A 21,377-nucleotide genomic window follows, 5' to 3' on the forward strand; every position below is an offset into this window, starting at 1 on the left:
GGCCAGTTAAGGCCCGCCCAGTGTAAGACGCGAGCCATAGCACTCAGTGCTACCTATGCGAGTTGGGGGAGGAGGGAGTGTCGGGGCCACCACTCTTTCGCGTGTAGTTTCAATCTCCCTGAGGCACGGAGTTTCCGCAGAGATTGAATTGCTATTGAAATTATTAAATGAATGGATTAAAAATTTATTTATACATGCCCCCTCATGTATGAGATGGGACATGTTTTATATTTCAGAATTTAAAAAAAAATTAATAAAAGCTTTAGGAAACCTCATCCTGCTCGTGGATGAGGTTTCCTAAAAAACGTGAAGGCTGTTTGGCCTTTTTGTCTGCCCGCCAACCTTAAGGTTGGATGGGCAGCATTAACAATTACATTAATCACTTCCTTAATGGCTTTAATAGGCAGTTTAAATATCGGCGGGCACGCAGCCGACTCCGGTGCGTGCCTGCCGACCAAAACATCGCGAGACAACACGATGATATTGGGATGCACATCCAACGCCATTGCGCGTCATTTTACACATTGGCATATGGGGCCCGCTCCTGCATGCCAACTGAAAAATTCAGGCCAATAAGTAAATAACTGTTTATTGAACAAACTGTCATTAACCAGTAGTAAAGGAAAGAAATATGAACTGCCAATTTCTAACTGTAACATAAACTCTACCTCTTCTTAAATCCCTAGACATACAGACACATAAGACACACAAAAACATGGATTTTAAAGGTGGGATAAACAGTTCAATAGCACAAATTCCACAGTACAGGGCTTGATGGGTTGATTTTGATCGATACCTTCCAAATTCCTTTCAGTTCTTGTTGGTGACACGAGGTGGTCATCCAACACTTTCAGTATTCAGTTCACTGGTTAAGCACTTGCCTTTCAATGTCTCTAACAGTGATTTTCCTCTTTTGCCTCTTGACAGGGGTTTTCAGAGAGAGAGCAGGTTATAGAGATATGAGAAGAAAAAGCCAGCTAGCTATTGTTTTGGAATTACTGGAATGTTCCACACACAGGAGAAAGAGGTTTTAGGCCTTGTTCCTTTCAGGCTGGGAGCTATTCTGCTGCACTGCTTCTCACACAAAACCTGGTCACCTGGTCAGGAGCCTATTAAAATGTTGTTGCCAGGCAGCTCCCTTGGTCCAGGACTCCTTTCTGGCACTCTTCTGTCTTTCATGGCACAGTCTGTTCCAGGACTGCAATATTGTGTATATCTCTCGTCCTGTTCCAGTGGACATGACTTTCAACTTGCTGCCATTGTAATTTTAATCCCACAGTCCAACAGAAATAAAAAGATATGTTCTTTACAATAGTCCAACAGAAATAAAAAGATATATTCATATATTCCTTACATGATTCCACCCTTAAAAGAGATGCAATGCCATTTCAAAAATGCGTTTCATCACAAGGTATGTGATACATGGTCAACAAAACATGAGACTTCCTTCCATTCATCCTTCCTTCCCCTTATACAATTTTATACAATCTTCAGCACTCCTCACCCCTTTAACTTATTTTAGTATTTTACACCCGGGACAATGCATCCGTGATCACATTATCTTTGCCGGCAATATGAACAATCTTTACATTGAACGGTTGAAACAATAGATTCGAACTAAACAGTCTCACATTTTGAGTTTTAAGCTTTACAATGAATGCCAGTGGATTATGGTCAGCGTAGGTTAGTATTTCTTTGTTATCGTGTCGGACATAAACTTCAAAATGTTGAAGAGACAACAACAATGCTAGAGTTTATTTTTCTACTGTAGAGTATTTCCTCTGGTATCGATTTAGTTTCTTGGAAAAGCACCCCAACACCTCCTCTATCCCCAATTAATCATCTTGTAATAGGACTGTATCTACTTCCAAGTCGTTAACATCAATTGTCATTTTAAAAGGTTTGCTAAAGTCAGTAGCGGCCAACACTGGTTCATTTATTAAGATTGCCTTGAGCTTTTAAAAGGCTGCTTGGCATTCTGCTGACCATACCACTTTTGCCTGTTTTCTTAACAAATTGGTGAGAGATACAGCTATTGTGCTGAAATTAGGCACAAACTTCCTATAAAACCCACACATTCCGAAAAACCTCAGGAATTCTCGTTTAGTTTTAGGAATGGGAAATTTTATTAAAGCGTTCACTTTTGCTGTTCTTGGCAACACTTGCCTTTGTCCTATGATATGACCTAGGTAAGTTACCCTTGCTTTTGCAAATTCACTTTTGGCCAGGTTTATGACTAAGCCAGCCAACTGCAATTGCTTAAACAGGTTCTCTAACTGCTTTACATGTTCTTCCCATGTGATACTATATATTACGACACAGTTTAAATAAACCACACAATTATGTACTTCAGCTACGACTTGATTTATATGTCTCTGAAATGTGGCTGGGGCATTTTTAAACCCAAACAGCATGACTAGACATTGATACAACCCATCTGGTGTGACAAAGGCAGGTATTTATTTAGCCCTTGATGTTAATAGCACTTGCCAGTATCCCTTCAATACACCAATTTTGGAAAGAAATGAGGCACTACCAACCTTATCAATGCAATCTTCTAACCGAGGAATCGGGTACGAATCTGTCCTCGCTACCACATTCACTTTCCTGTAGTCTATATAAAATCTAGTGGATCCATCCAACTTAGGAACCAATACCACCGGTGAGCTCCAGCCACTTTGGATAGGCTCAATCAATTGATTATCCAGCTCATATTGGATCTCTGTTTCTAACTGAGCTTGTTTTTCTGGGCTCAACCAATAATGTTGTTTTATCGGCACTGAATCTCCTATGTCCACATAACATTAAGCTAACAAAGTACAACCGGGTGTATCCCTACAAATTCCCTTATACTTCATAAGTAACCTTATCAGATCTTCCTTTGGTCCTTCTTCTAAATATGCGAACACAGTGTCTAACTGTCCCAGTATTGTCATATTGGCTAGTTGAATTGTAGGAGGTTTGCTCTGGGCTACTTCTTCCACCTTGCCCTTACTGTCTCTCCTACTACCTGGCACACTTGCTCTGTCTTATCATCTCTGCGATGATATTGCTTCAGCATGTTTATATGACATAACCGTTTCTTCTTCCTACGCTCAGGACTATCTATCAGATAAGTTACTATATGGACTCTCCTAAATACCTTGTTGGGGCCATTGAATTTCACTTTCAGGGGTTCATCCTGCAAAGGTAATAATACCATAACTCAACTCCTGCTTGGAACATTCTAGTTGTAGCATGCTTGTATGCTCATTCTTTCATTTTGGTTTGGGAAATTTTAAGTGCTCTCATGCTACTTGACATGCTCCTGTGAGTCTTTCTGGAAACATGGGCACATAATCCAACATGGAGGATTTGCCTTTCTGCTTTAGGAACTTTTCCTTAATCGCTTTTAATGGACCTCTTATTTCATGACCATAGATCAATTCGAATGGACTAAATCCAATAGATTCATTTGGAAAATCTCTGATAGCAAATGGTAAGAAATCTAATCCTTTGCCCCAATCCTTTGGGTATTCATTGCAATTGGTCTTAATCATGGCTATGAGAGTCTGATGGTATCTCTTTGAAGCTCCCTGTGTCTGTGGGTGATAGGTGGTAGACTTTACTTGTTTGATACCCAAATTGCTGATTATGTCCTGGAAAATTTTAGACATGAATTTAGAACCTTGGCCGGACTGTATTTCAATTGATAGGCTGTTATAAGTGAAAAACTGAGTTAACTTTTCCACCACAACCTTAGCTGTAATTATCCTTAAAGGAATAGCTTCTGGAAATCGGGTTGTCATATCAATGGTTGTAAGGATATACTGATGTTCTGCTTTCATTTTGGGTAATGGTCCTACGTAGTCTACTAATACCTAACTGAATGGTCCTTCATTATTGTTGATATTAAAGGTGCTGGTTTGATTGCATGTTGAGGTTTATCTACTACCTGACATGTATGACATGTTTTTTTTTTAAATTGCACTACGTCCTTATGAAGTTTTGGCCAGGTAAAATGCCTATTTATTGATGCTTGGGTTTTTCGTATTCCTACATATCCTGCCATAGGGATTTCATGTGCTGCTTGCAATATCCCCTTGCGATATTTGGGTGGTACCACTATCTAATGAACAACCATCAATTCTTCACCTGCAGGTCTGTGAGGGTGTCTCCACTTCCTCATCAGAACTCTGTTTTTAATGTAATAGCACTCCAGAAGTTCTTCCGCTTCAGCTTCATTGTGAGCTGCCTACATTAACTTGTTTAACTCTGGATCTACTTTCTGAGCCTCAATTAATAAACACTTCTTTTGAATTATCCTCATCCTTAAAGAAAGTTTCGGCACTCTAACATCTGCTTGTGATATTACTTTGATCTTTAGTGATGAACTTTCTTTAGCCATTGCTCTGGTCTTCACACACAATGGAAAAATACCAGGAACTTATTCTTACAACTGCTCCATCTCTTTGGCCTCACTTGAACTTTCCATAATTATGGGCGGAGCTGTAACCTTCACTCCTGACAAATCACTCCCCAGGAGTAAATCAACTCTATCCTTGGGTAATTTCTTAACCACTCCTACAACCACAGATCCAGGCAACAAATCAAACTCCAATTGCACTTTATACAATGGAACCGGGATATACTCTCCACTTATCCCATTTACCAATACTTTAGCTTTCATTGAACTCTCTGGAGGGAAAACTAGGTCCTTCTCCAGCAAAGGAGTTTGAGCAGCTCCTGTGTCCCTTAATATAGCTATGGATTTAGCTGCATCAGTTGATGAAAAAGGAGATATATTTCCTTTAGACAAAAACCCTTTATATCTCTCATCTATCTTATTCACTTTACCTGCATTCACAGCAGTGTTTAGCTCCAGACCCTTATTTGTAATTAAAGCTACAATTTGATTTGTAGCATTTTCTTTTTGAATTCCCTTTTCAGACTCACTCTTACAAACTCCAACAAGTCCCATTGGCTTCCCTCGCAACTTCCAGCATTCTGAACAACTGTGTCCCACTTTATTACAATGGAAACACTTAGGCCTTTGAGTTTCACTTCCACCCTCAGTACCTTCCTTCCTGATCTGGGGAGGAGGTCTCAAGGTATTCCCAGCTATCCATTCTTTACCCTGGCTATTTTCCTTCCTTTCACTCTCCCACTTTTTATCCTTTTTCATTTTTATGGGGGTGATGGAAAAAAGGTTTAGTTTTATGGATCAGCTCATAATCGTCAGTCGTAATTGCTGCCTGCCTTGCAGTTGCAACCTTTGGTCTTCAACATGGGTTCTTATTACAGAAGGTAGGGAGTTTTTAAATTCTTCCAAGAGAATGGTCTCTCTGAGAACTGCATATGTAGTTCCAACTCCTAATGCTCGTATCCACCTGTCAAAACTAATTTGCTTAATCCTTTCAAATTCAATGTAAGTTTGCCCAGGCTGTTTCCTTATATTTCGAAACTCTTGTCTGTATGCCTCAGGGATCAATTCATATGCACTCAAAAAGGTCTTTTTCACCACATCATAATCTCTAGAAACCTTCTCTAACAGTGAAGCATAATTTTCCTCTACCTGTCTCTACCTGTCAATTTGCTCTCCATTGGCAATGTCCAGTTTTCCTTTGGCCAGTTCATCTGTTAAGCTTTCTTCTCAAATGAAATAAAGAATGCTTCAACGTCCCTTTCCTCAAATTTTGCAAGAGTTTGGACAAATTGAAATATCTTCCCACCGGTTTCTGATCTGGAACTAAGTCCTGCCTTATATATTGGTCTTTCTTCTTTAACTGTCAGCATTTAAGCTGGAATTCTCTCTCTTTTTCTCTCTCCTCTTTTTCTAACTTTGCCATTTCTAACTCCCTTTGAAATGTCCTTTCTCTTTCCTATTCTGCCTGTTCCCTTTGGAATGCTCTTTCTGCCTGTTCCCTTTGGAATGCTCTCTCTCATTCCTCTTCTTTTTCTTTCTCTGCTTCTAGTTCCAATTCTTTTTTAGTTGCAATTGAATTTGAGCCCATTACAATGAACTTGGAGAACTCAGTCTCTTGGGTATTCTTTCCAATTTCAAATGCTGTGCAATCTCTTCAATTATCTCTGCCTTCCTAGTTTTGGCAGGCAATCCTACTCTTAATTTACTTGCCAATTCGATTAGCCTGACTTTTGGGATCTCTTGTAAAATCGTCAGGGACATAGCTTTCACTTGCAGGAAAGCTTTAGCAATTTCCAGTGCCATCTTATTTTTGACAGTACAAACCTGGTGTTTCCTTTTAGCTTTTTACTTACTAAATCTACAACCAAATTGTTGTTGTCTGTTGTTCCAAAATATCCCAGACGAGCATCAAAATTTTGTCATGACTCACTGGGGATAATGCACTGCAATATCAAGCCCCACTGCTCCCTGAGCCGCAACAAAAACCTTGCAAAAACTGAAAAAGTTTGACCAAATCATCAGATTACCCCAATTCTACCTAACTGTTTAATTTAGGTTAATAGAATACGAGCACCAGGTTTGTAAACTTAATAAGTAAATAACTATTTATTGAACAAACTATCATTTGAAAGAAATGTGAACTGCTAATTTCTAACTCTATAACCTAAACTCTACCCCTTCTTAAATCGTTAGACACACACACACAAGACATGGATTTTAAGGGTGGGATAAACAGTTCAATAGCACCAGTTCCACTTTTCAGAATTCGATGGATTGATTTTGATCGATGTCTTCCAAATTCCTTTTAGTTCTTGTTGATGACTCGAAGTGGTCTTCCAGCACTTTCACTGGTTAAGCACTTGCCTTTCAATGTCTCTAACAGTGATTTCCCCTTTTGCCTCTTAACAGGGGTTTTCAGAGAGAGACCAGGTTATAGAGATATGAGAAGAAAAAGCCAGCTAGGTATTGTTGTGGAATTACTGGAATGTTCCACACACAGGAGAAAGAGGTTTTAGGTTTTGCTCCTTTCAGGCTAAGAGCTATCCTGCTGCACTGCCTCTCACACAAAATCTGGTCATCTTCTCAGGAGCCAATTAAAATGTTGTTGCCAGGCAGCTCCCTTGGTCCAGGACCCCTTTGCAGCACCATTTTGTCTTTCATAGCATACTCTGTTCCAGGACTGCAACATTGTATGTATATCTCATCCTGTTCCAGTGGACATGACTTTCAACCCGAAGCCATTGTAATTTTAATCCCATAGTCCAACAGAAATAAAAAGCTATATTCTTTACAACAGCCCAACAGAAATAAAAGATATATTCCGTACACATTAGGGCTTCCACTGCATCTCCATGACAGGAGCACTATCGCAGAGGGTATGTGCATTTCCGTAAGTCAGGCTGGAGTCGTATGTTTATAGATGCAATGTGAGGATCTATGGTGACTCCTCACTGCATGTTGTCATCATCCTCCACAAGTCTAACAGCTGTGAGGGCCTCCTGAGCATGTCTGCCTTGTCTGACCAGTGCGAGGGACTCATCACTGTCGTCGTCGCCTTCGAGGATCTCCTCACCCTTATCCCCATTGGTATCCTCCTCATTGATGGAGACTTCCAGCTCCTCCATCTCCTTCTCAGCCAGCTCCTCTCCCCGTTGCAGCATCAGGTTGTGACGGGCGCAGCAGGCAACAACGATGTGTGACACCCTCCGTGGACTATATTGCAGGGCTCCACCAGACTGGTCCAGGCAGTGCAACCTCATTTTCAGCATCATGATGGTTTGCTCCACCAAGTTGCAAGTTACAGCATAAACTGCATTATACCTTCGCTCTGCTGCAGTCAGAGGCCGCTGCCGGGGTATCATCAGACAAGTCCTACGTGGGTAGCCCTTGTTCCCAAGGAGCCATCCCTGCAGCCTCTGTGGACCCTGGAAGACCTCAGGGATCTGTGACCGACTGAGAATGTAGGAGTTGTGCACACTCCCTGGAAACTATGCGCAAACCTGCAGGATGCATTTGTGGTGGATGCACACCAGCTGCACATTCAGTGAATAGAATCCCTTGCAGTTGATATAGTTTACTGCGTGTTATGATGGAGATCTGAGCACCACTTGAGTGCAGTGGATTGCAGTCTGTACCTGTGGGAAACCCAAGATCTGGGCAAATCGAATCGCTCTTGCATCCTGGTTGTCGAGGTCCCGGGCAAAATGCACAAAGTTGGGTGTCCTTGCAAAGATGGCATCAATGACCTCATGGATGCATTTGTGGGTGGAGGCTTGTGATATCCCACAGAGGTCACCTGTGGAGCCCTGAAAGGAGCCACTGGCATAGGAATTGAGCACCACAGTCACTTTCATGGCCACTGGTAGTGGATGCCATCCATGTCCCTGTGGCGCCAAATCTCTCAGTAGCTGGCCAATGTGACCCACTAGTTCCCTAGGCATGTGCAGCCTTTGGCGACACTGGTTAGGAAACTAGGAACATAGGAATAGGAGAAGGCCATTCAGTCTGTCGGGCCTACTCCACCATTAAATACGATCATGGCTGATCGAACTCTTCAATGCCTTTTACTCACACTATCCCCATAACCCTTTATGTTATTGTTAATCAGAAATCTATCAATCTCCAGCTTAAACATACTCAATGACTGAGCTTCCACAACCTTCTGGGGTTGACAATTCTGAAGATTCACAACCCTCTGAGTAAAGAAATTTCTACCCATCTCAGTCCTAAGTGGCTTCTCCCTTATTTTGAAATTGTGTCCCCTGGTTTTAGACTTTCCAACTAGGGGAAACATCTTATCTGCATCTACCCTTTTCTTTCCTTTAAGTATTTTGTAGGTTACAATGAGATCACCTCTCATTCTTCAAAACTCTGGAGAATACAGGCCCAGTTTCCCCAACTTCTCTTCATAAGAAAGCCCTGCCATCCCCGGAGCAAGTCTGGTGAACCTTATTTGCACTCCCTCTATGGCAATAATATCCTTTCTGAGGTAACGGGGACCAAAACTGCACACAGTACTCCTGGTGCAGTCTAACCAAGCTTCTATACAATTGAAGCAAGACTTCACTATTCCTGTACTCAAATCCTCTTGTGATAAAGGCTAACATTCCATTAGCCTTCCTAATTGCTTGCTGCACCTGCATGTTAGCCTTCAGTGACTTATTGATGAAGACACCCAGGTCCCTTTTTTTACCTAATCTCTTTTTATTTAGGAAATACTCTGCACATCTGTTCCTTTTACCAAAGTGGATAACCTCACATTTTTCCACGTTACGTTCCACTGCCATGTTTTTGCCCACTCACTAAGTCTGTCGAAATCCTCCAGTAGCCACTTTACATCTTCCTCACAATACCCATGCCTGCCTAGCTTTGTATCATCTGCGAACTTGGAAATATTACATTTCGCCCCCACATCCAAATCATTGATATATATTGTTGGGGCCAAAGTACTGATCCTTGTGGTACCCCACTAGCCGCACTAGTCACAGCCTGCCAATGCGAGAATGACCCGTTTCTTCCTACTCTCTGTTTTCTGCCTGTTAGACAATCCTTAATCCATGCCAGTTTATTATCTCCTATCCTGTGTGCTTTTTTTTTTTTTATTTGTTCATGGGATGTGGGTGTCACCCGCTAGACCAGCATTATTGCCCATCCCTAATTGCCCTTGTTCAGAGGGCATTTGAAAGTCAACCATATTGCTCTGGGTCTGGAGTCACATGTATGTTAGGCCAGGTAGGAACAGCAGATTTCTTTCCCTAAAGGACATTAGTGAAGTAATGGTTTCACGGCCATCATCATGGTTTTAACTTTTTATTTGATTCAAATTCCACCATCTACCATGGTGGGATTTGAGTCCAGGTCCCCAGAGCATTACCCTGGTTCTCTGAATTATCAGTCCAGTAAAAATACCACTATGCCACCACTTCCCCTTATGCTAATTTTGCTAAACAACATCTTGTGGGGAACTTTATCAAAAGCCTTCTGAAAATCCAAGTATACTATGTCCACCAACTCTCCTTTATCAATTTTGTTTGTAACATCCTCAAAAAAATCCAACAAGTTTGTCAAACATGATTTCCCATTCACAAATCCATGCTCATTATGCCCAATCAAATCATAATCATCCAAGTATCCATTTATCACATCCTTTGTAATAGATTCCAGAATTTTCCCTACCACTGATGTAAGGCCAACAGGTCTGTAGTTCCCTGTTTTCTATCTCCTTCTCTTCTTAAATTGTGAGGTGATATTTACTACCTTCCAACCTACAGGAACCATTCCAGAACCTATAGAATTTTTAAAAATGATCACCGATGCATTCTCAATGGTTCTCAGTCACCTGCAGGAATGAAAGGTGGCATCTATAGACCTTCGGCCTTTTTTTTTTATTCATTCATAGGATGTGGGCATCACTGCCTAGGCCAGCAATTATTGCCCATTCCTAATTGTCCTTGAGCACTAAGTGGTTGCTAGGCCATTTCAGAGGGCATTTAAGAGTCAACCAAATTGCTGTGGGCCTGAAGTCACATGCAGGCCAGCATATCTACTTTCCTAAAGGACATTAGTGCACCAGATGGACTTTTATGACAGTTGACAACAGTTTCATGGTCATCATCAGACTTTTAATTCCAGATTTTTTTTAATGAATTCAATTTTCACCATCTGCCACGGTGGGATTTGAACCCAAGGTCCCCAGAGAATCATCCCGGATCACTGGTCCAGTGACAATACCACTATGCCACCACCTCCCCATCTACATAGGCGCAAACCAGCGATGGATCGCTGCAGCTCTTCAGCAGCGTGTGAGGGAGCCCCAGCTGCCCCTTCTTTCAGAGGGTGCTATTGCCCCTTCTGTGCAGCCAGACGCCTCAGTTTCCCCCTTCTCCGTCGTCTTTGCTCTCTGTAAGCCATGAGGCATACAGTTAGGTCACCAGGCTCCATGATCCTGATGTACTCCTTCTGCAGGATGAGAGAGACATGTGAGTTAGCATGGGTGTACTAAGAACCTGTGTTGGTTGAGCCTGAAGGCCCAATAACCCATCCCAGAGAGTGCTGGCCACTACTTGGATGGCCAGAGATTAGAGCGCTGCATGGCTGCCCGAAACCCCACCCATCTCCGCCCCACTCCACCTGACCTGTGGTGGAGCTTTGCCTGTGGACTGCATGCTGTGCTCTCTGCTCAGGTGCAGGCATTCTCCTAACCCACGCTGCAAAGCGGCACTGTCACCTTGAACCATGAGGAAGCTGGTCCAATCTGGGATGATGACATTGCAAGGGACTGTGAGCGCCTCCACCAGTGACTGCTCCATGGCCACTTTAGGAAGGAGATTGTACAACGTGCCCAGTCATCCAACTATTCTTAAGTCCACTAAAATGCTCATTACTTGCAGACTGAGGGGTGAAAAGCTCTGGAGGACTTGGTGGCATTTTAATGCCTCTGTGATACTTGGGCAGTTAAGCTAGAGGCCTGACTCCAATCATATCAATGTGGCTGCGCCTGAACTGTCTCAGCTGCAGAGGAATGGTCACTTTATACAAGGTGTCCCTAATGTGTGGCTGCTTCCCTCGCCCACAGCCCCCACCCCCCCCCCCCAACACCCCCCAACCCCCCCAACCCCGCATGTGCTTGTTCAACCTCAGGGCAACCTTTGCCACCCCCAAGTCGCCTCAACTCCGGGGCAGCTCTTGACCCACCCCCCCCCCAAGTCTCCTCAACTGCAGGCAGCCCTTGCGCCCCCCCCACTGCTTCATGCCTCCCACAACATGCCTCAGCCTTGAAGTCCAATAGATGACTTGAGGGCGAGCGCTCCACAATGTTACTGTGTACTCACCTCTGAGTTCTCAAAGTGCAGCTCGCCGAGTGCACACCTTTTATATGCTGTTGTGGAACACACTGGCTTGCAATTACGCCGACGTGAGTGGACAATCCAGTGTGGGGGATGATCCGACTAACTGGCTTTATAATGATATGCTGATTTACTGCAATGAGGTTCCCAATGTCCGATGGTGAGAGAGGTGGCCTGCCATTGGCAGGTGGAGTAGATGATCACAAACTGGTTTTATGATGTTATGAAATCAATGTTTGACATTCTTGCCATGTTGTCCGCTCACACCACCGAACATGCCTGATGCCAGTGGGCACGGAAAACCCCGGCTATGGAATATATGATGCAAGACGCTGGACTAGATTTATCTTCTGTCAATGATTAGGAGCAGAAGTATTCTGACTGTGAAGTACAATTTTTTACCATCAGGTGTAACAAAGAAAGTGTATTCTTAACAGACATGTTTACAAATAGACAGTGATTGCATGATATCATGGAATTCCTCTCCAGCAGTCTGCCAGAAGCAAACCTTTAACAACCAAAGGAGGGGCGAATTGATTAATGTTACTGCTGATCATTGTTGAAAAATAATTGGTCCGCTAGGAATAGAGGAATGTCTCTTTCAATAAAAACCTACCTCGTTATCTCAGATTTTTATTTTTTTTAAACAGCAGTAAAGCCCAAAGTAACAAGTGAGTGATTTTCATGGAGATTTTATTCTTGTCCTTTTTTGAGATTAGAGCTTTCATTCTTTGCATAAGCCGTACAGTTAAATGGTTTGAGCTGCTGGCATAAAGAAGCAAAAGTCGGCATGAAATTTTCATTTATGGCTCTTTGAATTTTCTAATAACTTTGCTTAGAGGTTTAATCTGAATCCAATTTGCTACTCTTCTTTTGATATATATATATATATATAACATATAAAAAGGCACAGAATTAAATAGTTTTATACCCTAAGTAAGCAATTGTTATACTTTAGTGTAATGTTGCGCTTTACTCAGGTTGTTACTTTTTGTAAAATGCTAACAGCTGTGTCTTCTTTCTCACCATTTATCCATTTGATTGCACTCAATACCACAGCCAAAACATTATATATATATTATATACCTACATATATATATATGTACAAATGCTACTTTTTAGAGCCTCAATGAGATAAAATCAGGCTGGTTGGTTCACATGCCTATTTTTCAGTGTATTATATATCACTAATTGGAAGTTTCAGTGTGGCTATCACTGGCATCATTGCATGATATTAATATCAATGAGGTACTGATTGAATTGGCAAGTTTTTTGGCGAGTTCCATTCTGGGTCTCAACACAGCCAGAAAATATTGGTGCATGGCTAATCCACTGGGCTGGCATGCTGAGAATGTATTCTTAGAGCAACATTTCTCTCGCAACAGTTCATATTTTTCAACATTTGTATATAACAGTGGAAGTTTTTTATACACTTCACAAAGTGTGCACTTCACACTGTGTATATGGTTGTCCATGTTTTGCATGCTAGTTCTGTGAAGATGCTGCAGCACACAAATTTGATTTGGTTCCTGTGAACTGTGCCTCAGTAAAATAAAAGTTGAAAAGGTCAGTATATCTACTTATTCTTTCTCATCCTCCTCATACACAACACCACTTCCTCATGATATGGATCTAGGAAACTGCTAGCTCCAGGTTTGACCTCTGCTTTGGAGTTACCCAAAGGAGGACAATGGAAACACTAGGGATGTCTTCAAAGCATCCTTGAAGAGATCAAACATCCCACCGACTCACAGGAGTATGACCATCCAAAAGGGTGAAAGTTTATTTGGGAAGGCACTGAATATATTGAGACACTTGGTCAGGAAAATGCAGAGATGAAGTTGGGGTGTCGGACAGAGCACACAAGCCTCCAAACAACTGACCTAACTGACCCTTTAAACTGCACCTGCCATGCATGTGGCAGAGTCTGCAGATCACGCATTGGGCTTATCAACCACCTTAGGAGCCCTTGAATCAGAACGGAAGCAAGTTACTCTCAATCGCAAGGAATTGCCTGAAAAGGGTTACCCAAAGGTATACTGACCATTTTATACTTTATTTTGCTCTGAGGCATTATTCCAATGAACCAAATCAAATTTGTAAGCTACAACATCTTCACAGAACTGGCAGTCAAAACATGAACAACCAAAGTTTGATAAAAGTTTAGCATAACTTTCCTACTTTTCAATTTCATACCTCTCGAAATAAAGTATAGTGCTTGTTTTTTTTATTATAGCCTCTCTAACCTAAAAATGTTAAGTGAATGATGTATTTGTGCTCTTATTCCTCTACCCCATCTGGACTTTGACCTTCCAAGTAATGAATTACCTCCCTATTCTTTCTACCAAAATGCACCATCTCACATTTATCCATGTTGAACTTCATTTGTCAATTATTTGCACATTCTGCAAGTTTATTAATATCCTCTTGTAATTTGTTGCATTGCTCCCCCATTTGATGTCATCCGTAAATTTGAGAATTGTGTTTTTGATTCCAAAGTCCAAATCGTTAATGTAAGCTGTTTACAGCAGTGGTCCCAGCACTGGTCTTTATGGAACTTTTTTCCCATCTTCTACTACTCTGAATATCTACCCGTTATTTCCACTCTATCTTGAAGCCAGCCAGCAATCTATTCTGCTACTTATCTCCTAATAAGGCTGCATTCTCTGGCCTTATTCATTAGTCTATTATTAGACACCTTATAGAAGGCCTTCAGAAAATACAGTTAAGTTGCATCACCATTATCTACCCTCTCTGTTAGCTCCCCCAAAAGTTCAATGGGAAAGATTTTCCCCCAATTGGGTGGGGGGGAGTGCAGGAGCAGGCACGCCTCTGGTTGGCACCCCTAATCGGGGGCACGCCACTATTTTAGTTGGGCGGGCCAATTAAGGCCCGCCCAGCGTGATGTCCGCCAGGAAGTGCTATGTGCTCCCTGTGTGGGCGGGGAGATTCCCTCAGCAGAAAGTGCGCTCTTTCGTGCATGTGCGCAGAAGAGTGCACTCATCTCCCTGAGGCTAAGTGTTGCCTCAGGGAGATCGGTGCCAAACTTAAAAATGGTAAATGTACAATACTAAAATTTCCCTGACATGTCCCCTTATGTGACATGAGTTGGGACATGTCCATCACTTTTAATCAAACTTTTAAAAATTTTTTAAAAACCCTCATGAAATCTTATCCTGCCTGTGGATGAGGTTTCATATTTTTCCCTAAGCCTGTCAGGGCTCCCGGCCTGCCTGCCAACCTTAAGGTTGGACGGGCAGGTCCTTTAACTACTGTAATTCGTATTTAATTGGCCTCAATTGGCCTTTGACAGGTCAGCGGACGCACAGCTGATTCAGCTGCGCCCCCGCCAACCTGAAAATTGAAATGACGCGGGGTGATATTGGGAGTACCGTTATTTTACACGTCAGCGAGCGGGCCCTGCCCCCTCTGCTCTCCGGCCTAAATATCCTGGCCAATGAAGTTAGCCAAGCAAGATTTTGCCTTTTGAAGTCCATGCTGATTATTTGTTATTATATTTTTTCTTTTCTAGTTCTTCTATTCTCTCCTTTCTTAGGGATCCCATTATTTTTCCCACCACAATGTTAATCTGACTGGTCTATAGTACCCTGGGCTTGTTCTGTCCACGTTCTTTAACATAGGAATTACATCAGCTCTTCACCACTGTTTTGGCACTACACCTTTTATAACAAATTATTAAATATGTACAGTAATTCCCCTGTTATCTCTTCCCAGCTCCTTTTGAACTAGGTAGATAGTCATCATAGTTTGTAGGCAGGAGCAGAAACTGATAGTGGTCAGGTGACAAGTGTATTAGTCGCATTGAGGTCTAAATGATTCACTGGACCTTTCTTGGGTTACATTCATAACATTCTCAGCTGGATTCACATCCATTTGAAAATTTTACTGGCCACAAAAGAAGCAGTAAATTGGAGGGTCTAGCAGCTATTGCTTCATTTTTGTGTCACATTAATTATTGCATGCATACATGAAATATGTTGAATGTTTCTCTTATGAGACCAATATCTAGTCAATATTCATATACGATGGAATTATGATTAACATTAAACCAAATTCAATTGTTCACCAAATATTTAGGGGCAGAAGCTGTGAAGCAAGTGAAACAGAAATCGACAAAGAAAGGTAACACAAATATATAATCTGTGAGAGCTTTACGTATGTTTCTAACCTCTCGTTTTCCTTCCTTCCATTGATCAAAGCACAAAACCACCAGGGTTTTTGAAATTGATGGATAATCATGTCTATAAATCTGCAAACCAGTTTGCACCTTCTCTTGTCAATGGAACGAAAATGGAGTTTAGTCTAGTTAAACCAAAGTTCATCCATCCAGGGCCATCTTATAGAAATCAATTTACAATTTTGCCATAATAAAGCTTATGGTGAAGAATAATTAAAATAATTAATAAAGAGACATTCAAATTTTTAAAAAATTACCTTGTAAACACATTTGTCTAGGAAATAGGCCATGCTGTGTCCATTTTCAGGTGTTACGGAGCCTCACTTATGAAGATTGATTGGAGAAGTTGGGATACTTTTCCTTGGGGAAAGGAAGGCTGAGAGGAGATTTGAAAGAAGTATTCAAAGTCATCAGAGGCTTGGACAGAGTAGATAGGGGGAAACTGTTCCCATTGGCGGGAGGATTGAGAACCAGAGGGCACAAATTTATGGTAATTGGTAAAAGAAGCAATGGCGATATGAATTTTTTCACACCGTGAGTGATTACAGTCTGGAATGTACTGCCTGAGAGTGTGGTGGAGGCAGGTTCAATTGAAACATTGAAGAGAGAATTAGATGGTTATTTGAAACAAAACAATCTGCAGGGTCAATTGGAGAAGGAAGGAGAATGGCAGTAGGTGAATTGCTCATTCAGAGAGCTGATACAGGCAGAATGGGCTGAATGGCCTCCTTCTGCGCTGTAACAATTCTGTGATTCTGTGCTTCCTACCTGGTGGGCAGGAAATCATACAGGCTATTAACAAACAAGAGGCATCCATGACTGGGACAGGTGTTAGGCCCTGCTGCACCATTACACTTAGGGAACCAAACATACAGATTTCCTGCAGAAAAATGATAGGTTACTAACCTTTAAATCACCCTCCCAAGCATCACTACTCCATTCCCGCACTGCCCCTTACCCAGGCACGAGCTAATTGACTTCCAGGCCTTGGCCTAGCCCTTTGATCTTTCAATCTCTCTTACCCATGCCTGAGGTCATCCATTACTCCTGCTCTAGCAATGACCCGTACCTTGCACCCTTAGATCTTGTGTCTGCTCCTGCAACACTAATGGAATGAACTCTGAGGTCTAATATCTGGGGCTCCTCAGACCTAACCATTTGTGCACATGCCAAGTTTTCAAAAATGGACGCCCTTGAGTTTCTAGTCATTGGTTCATGAACATGACTATTGACGATTAAGAGTATGTTAGTTGTGTCTAGTGCTTTTGCAGAAGCAAAGATCAGAATTATGTTCAGCAGCAGTAGGTGTAAATTTAAACACAAAGCCTATTACAGTGTGGAGTTCGCAGAACCAGGTGTCTACTATCTTCTTGGAGACATATGGCAGGAATTTTGGTGTCCATGTTTTCATTATTGGACATTGTTGAATGGACTTGACAAAGCCAGAAGCAATTGAGTAACCTCCAAGAATAAGAATGTATGATTGATGTAATATTGTGAAAGGGAAGATTATACCTGAATTTCTGCAATATTCAGTAGTGGGTTAATGAATTTTAGTAACTCATGTGCTTTGTGTTGTATACAGCATTTAACTGTTTCCAAGGATTATCGTTCTCCTGTACATGGGCACTTAGTAAACTTCCGAATTATGCCAGGAGGAATGACAAGATCTATCACTAACTTGCAGATGCCACAAACATTATTAATTCTGGTGTTTCACCAGAATTGAAACCAGAAATAATGCGCAGGAACACTAGCAGCACACAAGGGGACCATTTTGACTTTGACCACTATGGTTTTCATTTCTATTGACATCAACATATGACTTCACACAAGTTTTAGAAATTGAGCTGTGGACCTTTCAAATCTCTTAGTATGTATGGGTGGGTTTCTAGAAACATGGAATAAACAATGCAAGATGTTGGACTGGATTTATCTTCTGTTAGGAGCAGAAGTGTCCTGACTGTGAAGTACAAATTTTTACCACCAGTTATAACAAAGGAAGTGTATTTTTAAGAGACATGTTTACAAATAGACAGTGAGTACATGATATCATGAAGCTACTCTTTAACAAAGTGCCTGAGGCAACCTTTAGCAACCAAAGGAGGGGCAAATTGATTGATGTTACTGCTGATCATTGTTGAGAAACAAATGGTCCACCAGGAGTAGGGACCTTTCTCTTTCAATAAAAACCTACCGTGTTATCACAGATTTTTATTCTTTTTCTTCAACAGCGGTAAAGACCAAAGTAACAAGTGAGTGATTTGCATCGAGATTTTCTTCTTGTTCTTTGTTGAGATTAAAGCTTTCATTCTTTGCAAAAACCGTACAGTTAAATGGTTTGAGCTGCTGGCATATACAAAGCGAAAGTCTGTATGAATTATCCGTGTATTGCTGTTTGAATCTTCCCCACTCCACTTTTCAATAGGCACACAGGAAAAATGTTGGGAGTGAATCATGCCAGATAGGAGAAAGCAGTGCAAGGATGGATACAAGGGCTACAAGTGGGACTATGATTGCATTTAGCAGCAGAATCTGCAAGTGAACTGGGAGAGTTTTATCAATTAATATATTCAGTTTTTGGACCTGATGGATTGAGAGGGAAGGTGGCCTGGATATATGACAATAGTGACATTTGAGGACTCCAGTATAGCGCCTGGAGCTAACTGTCCCCCATCGGCATAGTGCATTTTGGAGGAGGCTCCTACTCCAGTGAAGGGGGAAGGAGAAGGAGACAGAGGAGGGCAGCTGTCCAGGGACAGGTACACCCTGCTATCCAGGCATGTGAGAACCTGCTGCTGCGCAAGGGCCTGCAGAGGAGAGACAGCTACGGCAGGGAAGCTGAGTTAGGGGAAGTTACTATCCTGCCCACAGATTGCACAGGCAAAGGATGACTTCCTTTCAGTTGTGAGAGTACCAATATCTTTACAGACTCTGTCTCTCTGGGGAGACAATCATGTCCCCCTTTGACAATAGGCTGGGAGATTAGTTCCAAGGGCATTGATGGCCACCCTATGCCTGTCACTTTGAAGCTAACAGTGGCCTTGAACTTTTTTTGCATCAGGGTCATTCCAGGCCCCAGCCAAGGACCTTTGCAGCATCACTCAACCAGTGGCATATCATTGATTAAAGGTAGTAGCAAATGCAATGTTCTAGTGAGCCAATGGATTCATTAGATTCAGTGTAGATCTTGATAGGCAGGCCAAAAGAGCCAGAAACTTTGCAAGTATTGCAAATGAAAGCCATGCATCTACCAAGGCCATCACTGAGCAGACCATTGGTCTGCTTAAAATGAGATTTTGAGATTTCAATGTTTGGATCATGTAGGTGGCTCTCTGCAATATCCTCTGCCTCATCTCTCACTCATCATCCTGGTCTGCTGTGTCTTACACACCCTAGCACTGCAGGGGAAAGGGAAGGCTTCAGCTGCTTCATCAATGACCTTCCTTCGATCATAAAGTCAGAGGTGGGGAAGTTCACTGATCATTGCACAATGTTCAGCACTAAAGGTGCATATATCTGCACTGGTGCTAGGTGATGCTGATTCAGGAGGAAGCCAAGATGGATCTCCACTTGGCACTTCTGGCTGAAGATTTTTGCAAATGCATCAGCCTTATCTTTTGCACTGATGTGCTGGGCTCCTCCATCTTTGAGGATGAGTAGATTTGTGGCGCCTCCTCCAGTGAGTTGTTTAATTGTCCACCATTCACGACTGGATGTGGCAGGACTGCGGAGCTTAGATCTGATCCATTGGTTGTTGGATCACTTAATTCTATCTATCACTAGTTGCTCATGCTATTTGGCATGCAAGTAGTTCTTTGTTGTAGCTTCATCAGGTTGACACCTCATTTTTTAGGTATACCTGGTGCTGCTCCTGGTATGCCCATCTGTACTCTTCATTGAACCAGAGCTGATGCACAGGCTTGATGGTAATGGTGGAGTGGGGAATATGCCAGCCATGAGGTCACAGATTGTAGTTGAGTACAATTCTGCTGCTGCTGATAGCCCACAGCACCTCATGGCTACCCAGTCTTGAGTTGCTGTATCTGTTTTAAATCTATTCCATTTTGTACAGTGGTAGTGCCACATAACACGATGGAGGTTATCCTCAATGTGAAGATGGGACTTCATTTCCACAAGGACTGTGCGGTGGTCAACCCTACTGATAGTGTCATGGACATATGCATCTGTGGCCGGCAAGTTGATGAGTATGATGTCAAATATGTTTTTCCCTCTTGTTGGTCCTCACCACCTGCCACAGGCCCAGTCAAGCAGCTATGCCCTTTAGGACTCAGCACGCTCAGTCTGTGATGGTGCTACTGACCCACTCTTGAAGTCCCTCACCCAGAGTACTTTCTACACCCTTGCCACCTACAGTGCTTCCTCCAAGTGGTATTTAACATGGAGGAGCACTGATTCATCAGCTAGGGGGAGGGAGGGAATGGTAGGTGGAACAGCAGGAGGTTTCTTTGTCCATGTTTGACCTGATGGCCTGAAACTTCATGGGGTCTGGAGTCTATGTTGAGCACTCCCAGGACAGCTTCCTCCTGACTGTATACAAGTGTGCTGCCAGTGCGACAGGCCATACCCGGGGATGGTGATAGTGGTGTCTGGGACATTATCTGTAAGATATGTAAGGTTTGTCAGTAACCTCATGCCTGTTCTTGCTATAACTCTGAATTAAGTATTACCGAATGGGTTTGGTTCACTTACCTGGCTGTTAGCTCCCAGATTGCTGGTAACAGCCAAGCTGCTCTTGGTTACCTGTAGGGGTATTCTGTGCTTCTCACTGGCCTGGCTTTCATGCTGTTTAAAAAATACTTTTAAAATGCATATTTTTGGATTGCTAGCCTGGTCGGCTTGGATTGGTTTTAACCCCTCGCTGTCCACCTCTATAACCTGTGATTTTATTAGCTCCAACCCAGACACACTTACAAATCTGAATTCTAGGAAGTTAGGGACCTTAATGGGATTTTTGCCTCCTGTAGGAATTCTGGCTTCACATCCGGTACTTCACTTGTAGTAAATTTTAAAACTTGGTCTGTTTCCTCTTGCTTGTCAGTGGTGCACCCTGAATGAGTTTCACTGCTATGCCCCTTGTGATCTCCTAAGTAATGCCTGCTTTTGAGCAGGTTCTCCTCTCACCCTCTTTTCTTTTGGGAATGGGCATTCTGCCAACCTGTTCCATGTACCCTGAAACAGTACTGCCCAGAAGTGAATGTTCAGCTCTTGTTGTCCTCCCCTGTGACTCTTCAATTGAGTGAGGAATCACCCTCTCTCTTTCTTGGTCTATTTGGGAACTTCCCTGGCCCCCATTTAAATCTACCATGAAGCTGTCTGCTTAACAGATCACTGGCTCGCTTCCTCCATCATTTTTAATCTTTATAGGCCCCTCCAGGACCTCTTTTACTCCTGCTGGCCTGGCTTT

At 42.4% G+C, this 21,377-nt stretch overlaps 1 protein-coding gene across 1 annotated transcript in view; it reads left to right on the forward strand.

Annotated features, from left to right (window-relative positions):
• LOC121277758 (histone H1-like) overlaps positions 1-21,377 on the forward strand; it is a 145,240-nt gene that overhangs the window by 73,923 nt on the left and 49,940 nt on the right. The window contains exons 10-12 of the mRNA XM_041187397.1: positions 12,402-12,422; positions 15,850-15,894; positions 18,184-18,204. Of these exons, the coding sequence (XP_041043331.1) occupies positions 12,402-12,422; positions 15,850-15,894; positions 18,184-18,204 (87 nt within the window). The remainder of the gene's footprint in view (positions 1-12,401; positions 12,423-15,849; positions 15,895-18,183; positions 18,205-21,377) is intronic.

The sequence above is a fragment of the Carcharodon carcharias genome, chromosome 5 (genome assembly GCF_017639515.1).
Source record: "Carcharodon carcharias isolate sCarCar2 chromosome 5, sCarCar2.pri, whole genome shotgun sequence".
NCBI classification, from domain to species: domain Eukaryota; kingdom Metazoa; phylum Chordata; class Chondrichthyes; order Lamniformes; family Lamnidae; genus Carcharodon; species Carcharodon carcharias.